Here is a 17,189-nt window from a genome sequence, read left to right as displayed (position 1 = left end):
TGCTTAATCACTTCTTCTTTGATCTTTACACTCATTTCTGTTTTAAATTTCCTTAGTTTTTGCTTGACCGGAGGGTATGCCGGGTCAGTGGGCAATTTGTGAACCACTAAATTGGTGCTTAATCCAGGCATATCGTCATAGGACCATGCAAAAACATCTTTGAATTCCATGAGGGTTTTGATCAATTCTTCTCTAACATTCGGCTCAATGTGGATGCTAATTTTGGTCTCTTGGACATTATCAGCGTCTCCTAGATTCACAGCCTCAGTGTCATTTAGGTTAGGCTTGGGTTTCTCTTCAAATTGGCATAATTCTCGGTTTATTTCTTCGAAGGCTTCACCTTCATCACATTCAGATTCATTATCACAAACGACCTCTTGCATCATTGAGTCAAATTCAGATTGATTTATTAGACTAGGTCGAAGATCCGTTGTGCATGCCATGTCATTAGAACCAGTCAAAAGAGAACTGTTCAGAAAGAAAAAGAACAAAACAAAATTAAAATGGAACAAAAGGAAAGAATTTTATTAAGCTTGCGGGATAAAAGGGTTCACACTTTTACAAAACGAAAGTAAAATTTGGATTACACCCTTGAATAATCATGACAAAACAAAACAACAAAACATAAATCAAAGCCTACTACCAAGACTCCCCTCGGATAGGAAGAGGAGTAACCGTCCAATTGTTGGTCTTGGCCTCAGGCCCCACAAACTGTATCTCTGCTCTGCTGGAACTTTCTCCAGCTTCCACCATACTAACATCCGTGAATAGTCTCTCAAAACTCAGATTCAGGTCTTCATTTATACCGATCAAAGGCCCTCGAATCTTTGGGACCGGCGACCCCTTGGCACTTGCTCTGACAAAAGACTTTGCAAGGCGTGGCACTGGTTTAGGCAGAAACCAAACCCTCTTCTTCATTTTTCGTGCTTGCTTCCTATCTGCTGCGGTTGGTTTGAACCCCCAATCCGAAAGTTTCCATATTTTTAGGAAGGGATACAGGTTGGACAATCCCTTGAAGCTCGACTCCCAGGCCTTTTCCTGGCACAAATCCGTTACCCAGCATTTCCGAGACCATCATGACTGTCGCGGCAGATACCCTAGGGTGCGGGATGATTTCTCCTTCAGAAATTTTGCTGGCCGACCCTGTATCGAAAATCTGGTAGACCCAAGGACCTTTGTCATCAGCAGTCTCTATGAAAGGTACAATGGTTCCGCCCATGGTGCACGTTGTATCCTCGCCGTGTAACACGACCTCTTGTCTTTCCCACTCGAACTTCACCGTCTGATGTAGAGTGGAAGGCACCGCTTTGGCTGCATGAATCCAGGGTCGTCCTAACAGCAGGTTATAAGAAACTGTGGCATCTAACACCTGGAATTCCATGGTAAACAGGACTGGACCAATGGTCAATTCAAGTACAACGTCCCCTACAGTGGCTGTTCCGTTTCCGTCAAACCCCCGGACACAGATGCTATTCTTTCGGATTCTTCCGCGGTCAATCTTTAACTGGTCCAGAGTGGATAATGGACAAATATTGGCGCTTGAGCCATTATCCACCAATACTCGAGTTACCACCGAGTCTTCACATTTGACAGCTAGGTATAGAGCCTTATTATGCTCCGTACCCTCCACCGGTAGGTCATCATCTGAGAATGTTACCCTGTTTACCTCGAAAATCTTGCTGGCAATGGTTTCCAAGTGGTTTACAGCAATCTCACTGGGTACATGAGCTTCGTTCAATATCTTTAGCAGGGCCCGACGATGCTCCTCAGAATGGATCAGTAACGACAACAATGAGATCTAGGCCGGTGTTTTTCTTAGCTGTTCGACCACAGAATAGTCATGTACTTTCATCTTCCTCAGGAACTCTTCAGCCTCTTCTTCGGACACAGGTTTCTTGGTTGCAACTGGGTTGGTCCTTCTTAGCTCCACCGGAGCAAAACATCGACCTGATCGAGTCAGCCCTTGCGCTTCACAACTGACTTCTTCCACCTGTTTTCCTTTGTACAACACCACCGCCTTCTCATATTTCCAAGGCATAGCCCTGCTGTCAATCATCGGCAGCTGGACCACAGGCTTTATGGTCACCCGTTCTCTACATACCCCTTTCAACACGACCGCCGGTGTGGGCGGGATCCCTGGTATTACCAACTTGCTTGGCTCGGGTTTGCTTGTTATGGCGGACGGGCTCTTTCCCAATATCACTACCGGCTTGACGCCTTCTCCCTGCGACTGTACACTCGTTCCTCCACTGGTTGAGACTTCTTTCGGGGCGGCTTGGATCATCATCACTGTTTGTGAGGGTTTTCTCAATTCTCCTCCCTCACACACCAACTCAATCATGTGAGTTTCGTGGTGCGCTGGCAGTGGGTTTTGGTTGATGTTAGGAGCCTCCGGTGTCTGGACCTCGATCTTATTGGTGTCAATAAGATCCTGTATGGCATGCCTTAACTTCCAACACTTCTCGGTATCGTGCCCGAGCATCCCTGAACAGTATTCACAACTGATTGAACGATCCAAATTCTGAGGCGGGGGATTTGGTTCCCGAGTATGGACAGGACTAACCAAACCCAATTGCCGCAGCTTGTGGAACACAAACGGTGTAGGTTTCTCCCAGCTCTGTGAAAGTTCTCTACTTCCGCAACCTGTCATTCCTAGCATCTGGATTTCCCCGAAAACCTGCCCCTGAAGGGTTTCTATACGCCCTTGGTGGAGGGTAGGTATTTTGTGGTGGTGCATATATGTTCTGGGGAGCCGGTGCGCGCCATTGTGGGCGAACCGGAGGCTGAGTGTATGCCTGGGCTTGGTGTACGGAACAATGTGGTTCTCGAGGTGGATAGAAATTTTGTGGTGGGTTGTATGGGTATTCCTGACCTGTGAGGTCTGGGTTGGTTGTAGTGTGGCCTGCCAGCCCTGGACCAACTGCCTGCCTCGATCGTGGCAACCTCTTCTTTCTTTCTTCTCAGCGCACCTCCCGTGCCGCTTTGAATAGCCTGGGTTGTGGCCTTGAGTGCCGAATAGTTCAAGATCTTGTCAGACCTCAGACCCTCTTCTATCATGACCCCTATCTTGACCACCTCGTTGAAAGATTTTCCAACCGTTGTCACCAAGTGACCAAAGTAGGTTGGATCCAATGTCTGCAAGAAATAGTCCACCATCTCTCCCTCTCTCATGGGAGGATCGACTCTAGCTGCTTGTTCTCTCCAGCGGAACCCGAACTCGCGAAAACTTTCCCCGGGTTTCTTCCCAGTTCTTAATAATGTGAGACGGTCAGGGACTATCTCGAGGTTGTACTGGAAATGACCTGCAAAAGCCTGGGCCAGATCATCCCACGTGTACCACTTGCTGGAATCCTGCCTAGTATACCATTCTAGTGCAGATCCGCTCAAACTTTGGCCGAAATAAGCTATCAACAGCTCATCCTTGCCGCCTGCCCCTCTCATCTTGCTACAAAATCCCCGCAAATGCGCCATGGGATCGCCGTGCCCTTCATATAAATCAAACTTAGGCATTTTGAACCCAGCCGGGAGTTAGACGTCTGGGAAAGGGCACAGATCTTTGTATGCTACGCTGACTTGATTGCCTAGCCCGTGCAAGTTCCTGAAGGACTGCTCCAGGTTTTTGAACTTTCTCAGCACTTCATCCTGTTCAGGGGCCTTAGCCGGCTTTTCAATCTCTGCCGACACTTCCAAACGTGGATTGTAAGCTTGAGGCTCGGGTGCATGGAATGTAGGCTCAGGGGATAGTATTGTGTATCGTGAGCCTGAAACAATGGCTCACTGGTCGTTCTTTGCAAAGGGGCTGATGCGGGTCCCACAAAGATGGGAATATTGGGTGTTGGGAGAGGTTGATGGGGTGGTGGAGCTTGGGAATCATGAGGGCTTCTTTCTTGATGATAAAGGGGATTTGGACGACTTGTGGAAGGGCCAGAGTGAGGGTATTCCGGCATGTGTCCCAGTGTCTCAGGGCTCTTTTGTGTTTTGGCTAGGGCTAGCTGCATTGCATTCATCTCTAGTCCCATCCTTTCAATCTTTTCCATCGCTTCTTTTAGCAACTGGCTCATCGGCCTTTCTTCCTCATTACTATTCTCTGAAGTAGTCATGCTTGTTGCTACCGGTCCTTTGGATCTGGTTTGGTAGGAGTGTGTTGCCAGAGTTCTTTAACAACTAACTTGTCTGAATCAGACAATAACAAACTTCGTTAGCGTTAGAGTTTAACAGATTTGACCATAACACATAGAGGATGCAATGCACCTATGCAGTTAACCGTTCCTACATGCTTTGCTTCAAACAACATGCGTCATCCCGGTTTGCTCATTCGTCCTTTTAAAGTATTTTGGAAACTCTGTGTTTTATTTTATTATGTACTTTATTTTCTTTCTTTATTAAAAGCGGTCGAATCTTATGGGGATTGCCTACGTATCACGTCCCCGCGTGAATCAGACCCGGCGTAGTTATGCCTTGAGGCTAACATTTATAAAAAGAAAATGAACAAACATTACATTTGAAAACTTTGTAAAAACAATGTCTTGAAATACACACAAAAGAAAATGAACAACATTACATTTGAAAACTTTGTAAAAACAATGTCTTGAAATACACACATTCAAATTGAAATAAAAAGATACAATTCTTAACATCTCATAACGTGCCCCACTTTCCACTTGTGTTGTAAATTATTAGATCATTTGCTCAAGGCGGGGCTTGACCCGGATGTCCTCCCAATGTTCGATACATCCTTTCCAACTCCACTGCTAGATGACGGGCAAAGGTGGGTGCATGCTCGGTAAACCTTTCATAATCCATTCCTTGGCAGTTTACATAACTTTGAGAGGTGTAGACCGCCAGGTCGTGGATCTGTGCCCTGAAATTTTGGAGATGTTGGCCTTGATCCTGCAATTGCTGCTGGCGAGTGGTGGCTATATCTCGGATACGGCCTTCACGATCTAGGGCTGACTCTAATAGAGCTCGGAGTCTGGCCTGCTCTAATCTCATCTGCGCTCTTTCTCTATCAGTGTCCGCTTGTTGATGCTCTCTGTACCTTCTTGCCTCTTCTAGTTGTGCACGAAGTTGGTCTTCTGATCGTATCCAATGGTCTTTTTCCTTCTTGAATTGTGCCCTGTCTTTCTCGGATTGCCTATTTTGGCGTTCCTTATCAGATCTGGCTTCTTCGTTTAATTGTTGGATCCTTTCTTTTGCTTTGCTCAACGCCCTTTCTTTTGCAGCAAGAATGGAATCATAATCCTGCATTCTTTCAAAAAGATTGGCGATGGTTTTTTGATCCTTCCAATTCCTCATTGGCGTTTCAGAAGCCTTTTTCATTTTCAGAAATCGAGCATGAAGACTTTCATTCTCACAGGCTAGACTCTTCTTCTCGCCTTCAGCTTCTTGTGCTTGCAAATCCTTCTCCAGACTGAGGTTCCTTAGATTTTCCTTTAGGGCGTGGATAGTTGCTTTGTACCCCTTCTCTTTTTCTCCCCAGATCAACCGCTCTTGGATTTTATCATTAAAGTTTTGAATATGGGGTCTTTTAGTTGGCCTTCTCAGCTCAGGTTCTGGTACCTCATCCACGCGAGACCGTTTCTCGAACCACCTTGCATATCCAGGATTTATCTCACCCTTTGTAGTGTCTGGGACTTGAGTATCGCTTTTTAAGTATCGACATCCATTCCACATCTGCTGAAGTAACGCCTCAGGAATAGTGGCCTCTGGGTGTAGTTCGATTTCTTGCGCACTCAAATCTTCATCATCAGGAACTACTTGATATCTTCCTAGTTGTCTTAGGACTCTCAATGGCGCGTATGGCTGGATGCTTCTCAATCCCAATAGTAGCAGATAACTATTTGAGTTTGACATATGTATTACTTCCCTCATTGATAGCCATCCCAGAGTCCATTCAATTTGATTTGCCGTTAGAGCCCTTAGCCGAGATACCCATGCTTCTGTCCCTTCTGGAACCTGATAATTTTTCACTCTTTCCTCATAACCCTCGATGTAATTATCGTTGTTTGGCCTGTACTGTATGATCTTGGGCTGTTGTTGGAGATGTTCAATCAGCCACATTTGCAACAAAATTTTGCATCCCTCGAAGACTTTCGCTCCCGCTTTACATAAAGTCAAAGCCCGATAAATGTCCGAGAGAATGATGGGGACAAGGGTGTGGTTTTCCTTGGAGGTGAGGATTTGCACAACTTTTGCGGTGCGAATATCGATTGTTCGTTCTTTGTTCGGGAAGACCATGATTCCTAGAAAAGCCACCATGAAGGCGAAACGACGGTGAACCTGCCATGCGTCTTTGTCTTGTTTGTTAGTAAGGCCTTTCTCATGAATTTCGAACCCATCTGACTTTCCGAACCTTGAATACAAAAAGTTGAAAGAACAACATCCGTTGACGACGTTGCTTTTCCTGATTTGACTGCTGATGTTCAAAAGACCGAAGAATCGATGTACCGAGGGAGCCTTCGTGAATATCAAGCTTTGATTCCTTAAACTTCCGTCAAAACCAACATATCCAGCTACCTCTTCTAATGTAGGAGTGAGCTCGAAGTCAGAGAAACGAAAGACATTGTGAACAGGGTCCCAAAAAGTCACTAATGCCGCAATCAGATCCTCACGGGGTTTAACTTTCATAATGTCCGGGAGATTTCCCAAATGCTTGATGACCCACTTTTGACCATCTTCGCCTAATTCACCCCACCACATTTGAAGCTGGAATAGAAACTCTTCTGTATTTGCGGAGGAGGGGTTTTGTGTGGTGCTCATTTTGTATCTGAAATTTAATTTAATAAAGTCAAGACTCATTTTGAAAACATACTCCAATCGTTTTCAGTTAAAACTATTTCAAGATTTAAAACTATTTTTTTTGGAATATTTCCAACTATTTTCAAGACTAAATACCTTTCAAGATTAAATACCTTTATTTCAAGATTTGAAAACTATATTTTATTTTTATTACATATATATATATATATATATATTTTATTATGACCCATTTTACTCCTCAGCCCTTACCATGATTTCATTTAAGCCGGTCAGCAAGCATGTTCGAGGCAAATGAATGCACGTATAGCAAGTAGGATGCATCAGGATGGTCTTTTTATTTCGGGTTCACCTGTCTTAGACAGACCCAACCCCTGTGTTGAGTCCCCTAAGTCAAATGCACGTGATGCAAATAAACGTTCCTACTAGGGATCCGGTACATGGCTGAGTTATTCTAAGTGTAACCCTGAGGTTGATTGTTCTAAACCTGGCTTACCCAAACGGACAGTTTGAGCCGAAGCGGGGGCAACGTACCGGGAGCACGAAAGTCTGCCCGGCCTAGTTACTTGTCCCAACTCCGTCTTATTTGGTATGACTTTAACAGAAAGGTGGGTCACGCGCACGTGTACACCATAAATTCAGAAGACTCAGAAAGAAGGGTTTCGTAGCAGTTTTATATACACAATTCAGATAATATTAAAGCGGTAAAAGCATCATTTAGCACATTAAGCATATATCATGTAAAAATCAGATAATAAATAAAGCCAAATAACAACAATTATTCTAAGCTCGAATTCTTAACCCTGAACCAGTGGTTCTGGGTTATGCGATCCCCAGCAGAGTCGCCAGAGCTGTCACACCTCCTTTTTCCGCACCCGCGAGGGCGCAAGGGAGTTTTTCCAATTAAAGGACAATCGAAACGGGATTTGTTTATTTATTTCAGAGTCGCCACTTGGGAGATTTAGGGTGTCCCAAGTCACCAATTTTAATCCCGAATCGAGGAAAATAATGACTCTATATTACAGTCTGCGTACCAGAAATCCGGATAAGGAATTCTGTTAACCCGGGAGAAGGTGTTAGGCATTCCCGAGTTCCGTGGTTCTAGCACGGTCGCTCAACTGTTATATTCGGCTTATTTATCTGATTTTTAATACAATTATGAACCATGTGCAAATTTTATCTTTTACCGCTTTATTATTATAATTATTATTTTTTAGGAATGTGAACATCGCTTAAAACATATCTTTGGATTGTGTCACATGAAATGCACCCACAATACGAAACATATTTTATTTGATGTTTTAGGATTTAGGGTCACATCAATGTGCACCCGAGTTTAAGGAAATTAAATTATTAAAGGCGCGCCTAAAGCGACTAGCGTATTTATTTTGGGTAGGACCGTGGAATTTTACTAAACGGTCCATCCTGAAATCTAAACAATTTTTAAAACAAATATTTACTGAGGGCCCCGTAATTTGTATTTTATTTGGTGAGGCCCATCTCATTCTTATTTTTAAAAATGAATTTGCAACGTCATGGACACGTACCTCGAACCACGCCACAATCAATGCACCCGTGGTTAGAAACACATTTCGACTCCGTTGAGAATTGGATTTGGGTCACATAAATGTGCACCCGGGTTTAAGAAGGTAAGATTTATTAAGGCGCGTCCTAAAGAGTTTAACGTATTGTTATTTTAGGAGGGTTGTGAGATTTGCTAAACAACCCGTCCTGAAAACTAAATGCTTCGATAATATACATTTAACAAGGGCCCCGCATCTGCGCGTTTTGTTTATTTTCGTCGAGGCTCATCTCGTTCTTATTTTAAAGGGGTATCCTATAGCAACTACGTTTCTTGTCGTGTTTGTCTCTATCAATTGAAAACAGTAGATAGTCCTAATTAATCACATGCATGCAAGTTATTTGTAACGGAATTCGGAAATGCTAAAAAAAAAACAGGAACGAGGCTGCGTGCACAGTCAGTCGAATAAATAATTATGGGCCCAAATCCAACCCATGCGTGATGGGCCAAACCTGGGCCACTGCTTGCTCGAAGCAGGCCTGCTTGGCCTGTTTTGACCTGAACTCGACCTTCATGGGGTTGATATTGCAAGTTTTATGTTCTTTGTCTTAACAGGTGGTTTACTAGTTATATGAGACCATTAATCAGAAAAGGAAGAACTTAACCCATGATGTACAGTTTTCATGCTCGACATACATTACAGCATATACTGCTAAGTAAACTAAATCTGAGATGCAACCTAATTCATTGAGAATACTTTTATCTAACAGCATACATATACAACTATCATTCGATCCCCTACATTGACATCAACTAGGCTTGTAAGCTACCTTCAGTATCCAAAAATGTGAGCTATTAGACACTACATGACATTCAACACAACAGTACATGTATATAAACAACATCTGCAGATCTTCTCTTTTATACTCATTGCTCAAACTTTCGAGTTACATTGGTAGTGTAATTGTGTACCTGGTATAGAGGACAAAGAAGAAAGGAATGATCAGCTGGGCAGTATGCAGTAAACACAGCAACAGCAGATACACAGCAACAGCACAGCAACAAACCAACAATCAAATGTTTTCCACAGCCCACAGACAACCAGCAATATTTCCCAGAACAAAAGAACTAGCAGATAGTCGAGTACCAAACCAACAATCCCAGGAAAGAGTAAGGAAACAACAGCAGCAACAGAGTATTCGATGCAGCAACACCAACAGTTCAACAAACACAAACAGCTCAGTCAATGCAAACAGACAGAACTTGGCCAAGGCTGCTTGACCAATATGAACTCTTATACCACTTTCAGACAGTGTTTGGTTACAATGTTTACTGGAAACTACCTTATACTTTCAGTTTTCTTTAAACTCAGTAAACCTCTCTTCAGACTAAAAGTTTTCAGCCTCAAGACTAAAAATCCCCATTTCTAATGTTCTAAAACAGCTTATTTATAAGCCAAATGACCCAGTGCAGTTAAGCTGCCTTCATGCCGCAACTTGCAGTCTGCCCATACTCTTTTAAGCCCATGCCTAAGCATCTTTTGGTGCCAGCCCCTGTTCCCCACGCCTGGTTTTTGTTTAATCAAGAGTTATGGGCTCATTTTATTTATTCATTTTAAACCCCATACCCTCGTATCTTGTTCCCCATTGAGCATTAGTTTAATCCTAAATTAGTACCCTATTTGTCAGCTCACTTAAACTAATTACTTCTGTTCTTTTTAAACACCCCAGAATACCCCTGCTTAACCTTGATTATTACTGCCTTGCCCATTGTATCATCAGGGTATTTTGAACTCGTGAAAGTTCAAATTCAGGACTACCCTGGACTGAACCTTTTCAGTCATTTTTGCAATGCAAACAAACTTATTTCAGACAATGCTGGGCATTCAGTCAGTGACAAGGTTCAATTAGTCATGTGACATTATTAGCTCATTCGATTCATTAGTTATAGAAAACTAATCGACGACGTTTATCAGGTCGACTATACTAATTCTAACAGGTAATAATCAGTCGCTCATATAAACAATACATTCAGGGACCTAAAGGGCATCAGACAACTTTTGTTCAATTACTGGGGGCCTATATGAATTAACTCATTTGACGACTAATCTAATTGACGCACATGTATATCACAGAGTACATTTAGAACACAAACAGAAAAGAATTGACCAAATAAGAGGCCTTTGACAGAGATGGAAGAAATCCGAATGAAAATAACAAAATAACAAACAAACACAACGAAGCATGCTGACAACTTAATTAGAACCAAGCAAAGAGAAAAGGAAACTTACCGAAAAAGTTTGAAATCAAAACGGACCCAAATCAGACTCAACTTTGACCATTTGAGGCCGAACAAATTTTAACCAGGGTGTTCTCACATGAGAACACCTTGGTTAAGATCCATTAAACCTCAAACCCTTATTAAGACCGGCCGGATTCCAAGGCTATTAGTGTTCTAGGTTTTGGATCTTCAGATCTGATTTTTTGGGAGTTGTGGGTAGATTCGGACCAAACCAAGCTTGGTTTGGTCACGAGGAGGGTCAGAGGAGTGTCTGGTATGAAGATGGGGTAATTTGGCATAGGTCCGGGCTTGACTCAAATCTTCAAATGAAGATTCGAGACGAAGGAAAGTGATTCGAGGCAAATGGATAGTAGATCTATGTTCAGGAGAGTGAGGGGGACTTAGGGTGTTCAGGAGGTGGTAACCGGCATTCGTGCCACCGGGTTCTGGTGAAAGGGAAGCTAGGGCGGCTTGCTAGGGTTTGGGGTTTCAGTGTTTGAGCTTGGGGACGATGAAGGGGGGTTCGGATAGGGGGCGTGGAGGAGTGATAGAGGGTTTATATACGGGTTAGGGGATTGGATCTGAGCCGTTAGATCAGATGATCTCAACGGCTTGGATCTGATGGTGAGAAATGAGACGGGGTCGTTTGGTAGTTAAACGGGGTCGTTTGGTTTAAGTGAGGGGTTGGGTCAGACCGGTTATTGGGTCGGGTTTTGAAAACGGGTTGCTGAAAGAGGTCCTGAGTCGTTAGATCGGCCTGGACGGACGGCTCAGATCAAACGCCTTTATACGGCGTCGTTTGGGGGGGGGTTTGCCTGAGGCCTGGTTTGGACTGGGTCGGCTCGAATTGGTTTGGGCCTATTTTTGGTTTATTTTCTTGGCCCAAACCGTTTTCTTCATTCTTTTCTTCTCTTTTTCTTTCTTTTTTTTTTTAATTTTTAAAACTAAAAATAAAATGAAGTTCAAGAAAACATTAATTTAACACCTAACATAATTATCAAAATATTTAAATAGATTAAATCGCACCCTAGAATATTTTTTGTGAATTTTCTGAACGAATTATGGTCTAATTACCATGACATACACATTTTGTATTTTGTTTAATAATGTAAAAAAATAGCAAAAATGGACAGAACCACACATGACTAACAGCACACGTTACGGAAAATTGAAAATTGTACAGCGAGGTCCTTTGTCACTTTTCTTTTGGAGTGACTGTCCGTGAAGCAAAAATTGCGGCTTACACTCGTTATCAAACTTGTGTAATAAAGAGATCATGCAAAATGAAGGAAGATCTTAACATTAACATACTTGGAGTAGGAAAAAATCTGTATGATATTCCTGGAAAAGGTTGCACCGTACTCCTTTAAAATCGCAAAATCTCACGTTGCTAATGTGCTAATAATTCTCGTTGGAATTATTTGGTGTAGGAATTGGTTGAATAATCATGTTGCTACTGTTTTATAGTAATTTTTATGAAATTGGTAACAATTATTAACAAAGTCACCTTAAAAATCTTCAAACCTCACATCTGATTGCATGTATGATTTTGTATGGAAAGACTTAGAGTTGAGGTGTCTTGTATGTAATGAATTAAGTTTCCACCTATTCTTAATGATTAAGAGTCATATTTTTGGTCTTTAATCTTGTTACATTTGCTGCCACGTTAAAGTGGGGGTCAATTCTTATCCAATACTTGATCCTTTAATTAATTTGTTAATCCCCCATTAACCAATAATTACTCAATTATCCACATAATTAAGAATTGTCTCAAATGACTTAATATTTTACTTATTTTTAATTCACTTTTTACATCCTGCTATCATGGTCATATGGTACCTTGTATGGTACTAGTCCATAAATATCAGGTATTATCGCTCGGCCCGTATTTTATCCCAACATGCCAAACTTGGTCGAAAATTCATTTTCTTTGACTTGCTTCCCCTCTAACCTTCACGAATTTACTCATTACTTGTTTGAAATAGCATAATCCTTATAATCTCCAAATAATCTTTTCCTTGGACTGATGTCAATTACCTTACGACAAATTCAACGTACAATACTACAGGGTGCAACATCGTCGTAATTTAATACTGCGAAGCGTAACATCATCGTAATGTAATACTACAAGGGATAATATCATCGTAATATAATACTACACGATGAAATATCTATGTAATATTGCGGGGCGTAACAAGTACGACCTAAGGAACTATAGTCACCATCCCGCCATGACTGTTCCTCATTTTTTGAATTATTATGGTTATAAAATTAGAATTCCGTTTGATTCTCAGATTTTTATGTCTTATAGCCCACGCCCTCCGCATGGGCCCGGACCCCTCGTCTCGGAATAGTAGGTTATAACTATGTATTTTGGCCACTATTTGCACTCTAAATTGACTGTACTTTACTAATGTTTGAGTGTTAAATAGTAGTAAATTGCTCTGATTGAGTATTTTGTGCTTTGCAGGAGCAATTCCGTGATACAATAAGGTTAATGAGCATTTTGAGCTAATATGGAGTGTTGAAGGCCAAGTAAAAGCTTATGGAGTAAATTGGGAGTTCATTCGAGGATCGAAGGAGGTTAGCGCACTTAACAAGAAGAACGAAGAAGAGTGCGGAAAATGGACCAGGTGCGCGGTCATGCACTGACCGCGCAAGTCAGGCAGAAATTGGATGTGTCCCTTTGAGAAAAATTATTTCTGGACTAAAATTGTAATTCCAGAGGCGACTTTCCTTGACCTATATGAAGCCTAGCTCGCCCAAATAGAGGGTATCTTGGTTTTTAGAATAATTTTGAAGGCAAGAACAGGCAAGGAGCAAGAAGGAAGATTCGGAAACGAGTTTTTATCTTTCTTCTTCTTCTTTTTATCATTGATGATGAATTCTTATGTTGTGATTGCAAAAACAATTATGAATAGCTAAACTCTTAATCTAGGGTTTTGATGGAACCTATTGGAGGATAATTTTCCTATTATGTTAATATAGATTTGTCATAGTATTTTCTCTATTTGTTCTACTCTATTATTATTGTTGTTGACTAAAGGGCCTTCAATCGACTGTGCTTATTTAGTGTGTATTACTCGGGAAAGAATGCATATTTAGGTAGTTGTTGAAAAACATCACTCCTTACGTATATGAGGAATCAATATGGAGGGTTTAAATGTGGGATTAGGGATAACGAAACCTTGGTGCGATTTGAGTGAGCCATACTTAATGTCAGCTAGCGTAATTCGGGAGACTATGTCTAGAAAATTGTGGTAATTACTCAGGAGAGAGTTACAATAGTCAGAGTGCTCATGATCGGTAGAGAAAACTTAGGTAAATTTATAGAAAACATAGCGGAAAAGATTCTGACAATAGAGGAAATCACAACCTTAGATCATTCCAATTCTTGTCTGCAACCCAATAGCAGTTAGTTGTTAATTATTGCATTTTCATTACGTGTTATTTAGTTAGTAAACATCCAATTTGTTACTTAAATATTTCTGAAGAATAATTGCATGAATTTGTGCTAGTCTAGTAGTTGTGCTTAATTTCCCCGTGGGATTCGACTCCGGACTTATTAACCGGAATATATTTGCAACGACCGCTTAGTCCTTTTTATAAGGCATAGTTGGGCGTGTTTGACGTCGTTGCCGGGGAATTAATTGAAGCTAAAAGAAGTGCTAAAATTCTTAGTGTAGTCAATTTTCTTCAAGTTAAACTAAATACATTGAAATTATAACATTTGTAGTCTTGGGTGTTATAGGTGCATGTCTAGAAACTCCTCAAGAACTGGTGAATTGTTCGAAGCATTATCAGATCCTGAGAAAGTTTTCAAGGCACTGAATCGTGCAAACAAGAAGGGAAAACAACAACAGAACTCAACAGAACAAATCGAACCAGACATGGAAGACGAAGTAGGAAATCTAAGAAATAGAAACAATGTGAATGGCCCGAACAATCAAGGTGTGATGCCTCTTGTGCTAGAAGCAACATTGTATCATTGGGCACAACCCACCGCCGACAACCTAGCAACTGCAATTGTAGTTCCTCAGATACAAGCAAAATCATTTCAAATCAAAAACAACATGCTATATTTGTTGTAGAACAAAGGACTATTCCCAGGGTCATATGTTGAAGATCCTCAATTGTATGTAAAGAATTTGCCGTCGATATGTGTCATGCATAGGCAAACTAATATGACACCGGAAGTAATTAAGTTGTTGTTGTTTCTATTATGGGTGACGGGAGAGGCTCATACTTGGATTAATTCACTCCCCATAAACTCCATCACTACTTGGGAGGAATTAGTCAAGCAATTTGTGAACAAGTTCTACCCACTCAATAAGACTGCTAACAAATTGATGAGATATTGAGCTTCAGGCAAAAACCAACAGAAACATTACAAGAAACGTGGGAGAGGTTCAATGGTATGCTGGTTAAGTGTCCACATCATGGCACTCCAGAGCAAATGTTGGGGCGGAGGTTTTACATGGGATTGGAAGACAACTTAAAGGCCAATGTTGATGGTTCGACACGTAGAGCATTTTTGAGCAAAATATTCAGAGAAAGCAAGATCCTACTTGATAAGATGGCCCAAAACTCAGGATGGATGACAAGAGACTCTGTAATCACTCCTGTAGTTCCTTCAGTGGCTTTGGACCCAATCAACTCCATAGCTGAAAATATGGCCACTCTAATGACGCAAATGAGTATCCTCACCAAAAAGATAGATGAATCAGGCCAGAAGCAACAGGTACACATAGTTGAGACAACTAATGGGGGCTTATGTAAACCATGCATTAACCAACCATATGTTTGCTCGTGGAGTGCGGAAGGTGAAAACCAGCAATATCAGGAAAATATGAACTATATGGCCAACTATGGGGGACAAAGGCAAGGTGGTCAGAATTGGGGTCAGCAGAATCAACAATACAAACCAGCAAAACAGCAGTACAATAACAACAACAATTCTGGAGCTATGCGACCACAGGGTCAAGAGGTGCCTTACCAAAGGCAACAGGGTTACAACCAGTAAAATAAACAGCAGGCTTATCAACAACCTCAACAACACCAGATCGTGAGACAAGATAATGGGTTTGTTGAACTTAAGGGAAGCTGCAACAATTGATAGGTCCACTGGAAAAATGCAAGAGAGAGTGGACTCACATGAATCAGCGATAAAGGGTTTTGAGATTCAGTTAGGACAGATTTTGATGGCTCTAAATAATCGTCCCAAAGGAACGTTACCTGCAGACATGCAAATCAATCGAAAAGAGTAGGGACCGAAATAGCTTATGGTAGTGAGTCTACGAAATGGTAGAGACCTAGATTTGGAGCAAGAAATTTCCCGCGAAAGTCGACCTACTGAAACACTTGTGCCAGTACCCATTGAGATAGATGATTCAATAGGGTTAACTAATGTGACGGTACAACATGCATAAGATAACACCAGGAAAGAAAAGAGGTTGTGAAGGAGACTGAGGTAGCACAAGAAACGACAGCAGACGCAGTGCCTGAGCAAGATAAAACTCAAATCACGGGAAAGAAGCGACCTCCAGCACCATTCCCATAGAGATTGGCCAAGTATCAGAAAAATTAGTAGTATAAGAATTCTTGGACATATTGAAGAAAATTCAAGTAAATATTCCATTGATTGACGCCTTAAAGGAAATGACTGGTTATGCAAAAATGATGAAGGACTTGATGTCTCGTAAGTTCGACTTTCAAGAGTTGGCCACGGTTACACTGAGGCAGACATGTAGTGACATTGTGATGAGACCCATAGCTGAGAAGTTGTCTAACCCAGGGAGTTTCACAATCCCATGCACAATAGGCAACTATGCGTTTGCTAAGGCACTTTGCGATTTGGGGGCAAGCATAAACTTGATTCCCCTGGCTATCTACAAAAGGTTAGGCATTGGAAGAGCTAGACCCACGTCCATATTACTACAGCTAGCTGACCGGACAGTGAAGAGACCCTCTGGTATCCTTGATGATATATTAGTATAGGTTGGGAAGTTTGTGTTCCCAATACATTTTTTCATTCTTGACTATCGGGTTGACAAGTAAATTCTCATAATTTTGGGAAGACCATTCTTGGCCACTAGGAGAGCTTTAATTGATTGTGAAATGAGAGAGCTCAAAATGAGAGTAAATGATGAAGAGATAACATTTAATGTGCAGAAATCTATGTGGCACCCAAGTGGATTTGCTAACTGCTCTCTAATAGATGTTGTGGATGTGATTTTGGAGGAGGAAGATGAGACCTTGAAATCCAAAGACCGTTTAGCAGCCTGTCTCATGAACTTAGATGAAGAAAATGGAGAGGACTTGGCAGAGTGTGTACTGGATCTTGAAGGCCAAGGGTTTTGGAAAAGGGAGCTCGAATTTGAGCCTTTGCACTTAGAAGAAAGGAAAACTCCCCCAGCTAAGCCATGGATAGAAGAGCCTTCAAAGTTGGAACTGAAGCCATTACCACCTCATCTCAGGTATGCGTTATTGGGACATAACTCAACTTTACCTGTTATTATCTCATCTGTTTTGTTAGATGTGCAGAAAAAATAACTTTTGCAGGTATTGAGTGAGTGCAAAACTACAATTGGTTGGACCATTACAGATATTAAGGGTATCAGCTCGGCCTTCT

At 41.6% G+C, this 17,189-nt stretch overlaps 1 protein-coding gene and 1 non-coding gene across 2 annotated transcripts; one reads left to right on the top strand and one right to left on the bottom strand.

The window, feature by feature from the left end:
• Nucleotides 1-14,897: 14,897 nt before the first annotated feature.
• Nucleotides 14,898-15,004, bottom strand: LOC138882438 (small nucleolar RNA R71). Its single transcript, XR_011404042.1, has one exon. It is a non-coding gene; the product is annotated as a small nucleolar RNA R71 (small nucleolar RNA).
• A 1,212-nt stretch (nucleotides 15,005-16,216) lies between these two features.
• Nucleotides 16,217-16,555, top strand: LOC104230993 (uncharacterized). The gene has a single exon (XM_009783912.1). The coding sequence runs from the start codon at nucleotides 16,217-16,219 to the stop codon at nucleotides 16,553-16,555; it is 339 nt and encodes a 112-aa protein (XP_009782214.1).
• Nucleotides 16,556-17,189: the final 634 nt, after the last annotated feature.

Source organism: Nicotiana sylvestris, chromosome 11, assembly GCF_000393655.2.
Source record: "Nicotiana sylvestris chromosome 11, ASM39365v2, whole genome shotgun sequence".
In the NCBI taxonomy this organism is placed as follows: Eukaryota; Viridiplantae; Streptophyta; class Magnoliopsida; order Solanales; family Solanaceae; genus Nicotiana; species Nicotiana sylvestris.
Note: the sequence above shows the minus strand (reverse complement) of the source record. Positions and strands in the feature narration are given on the sequence as shown.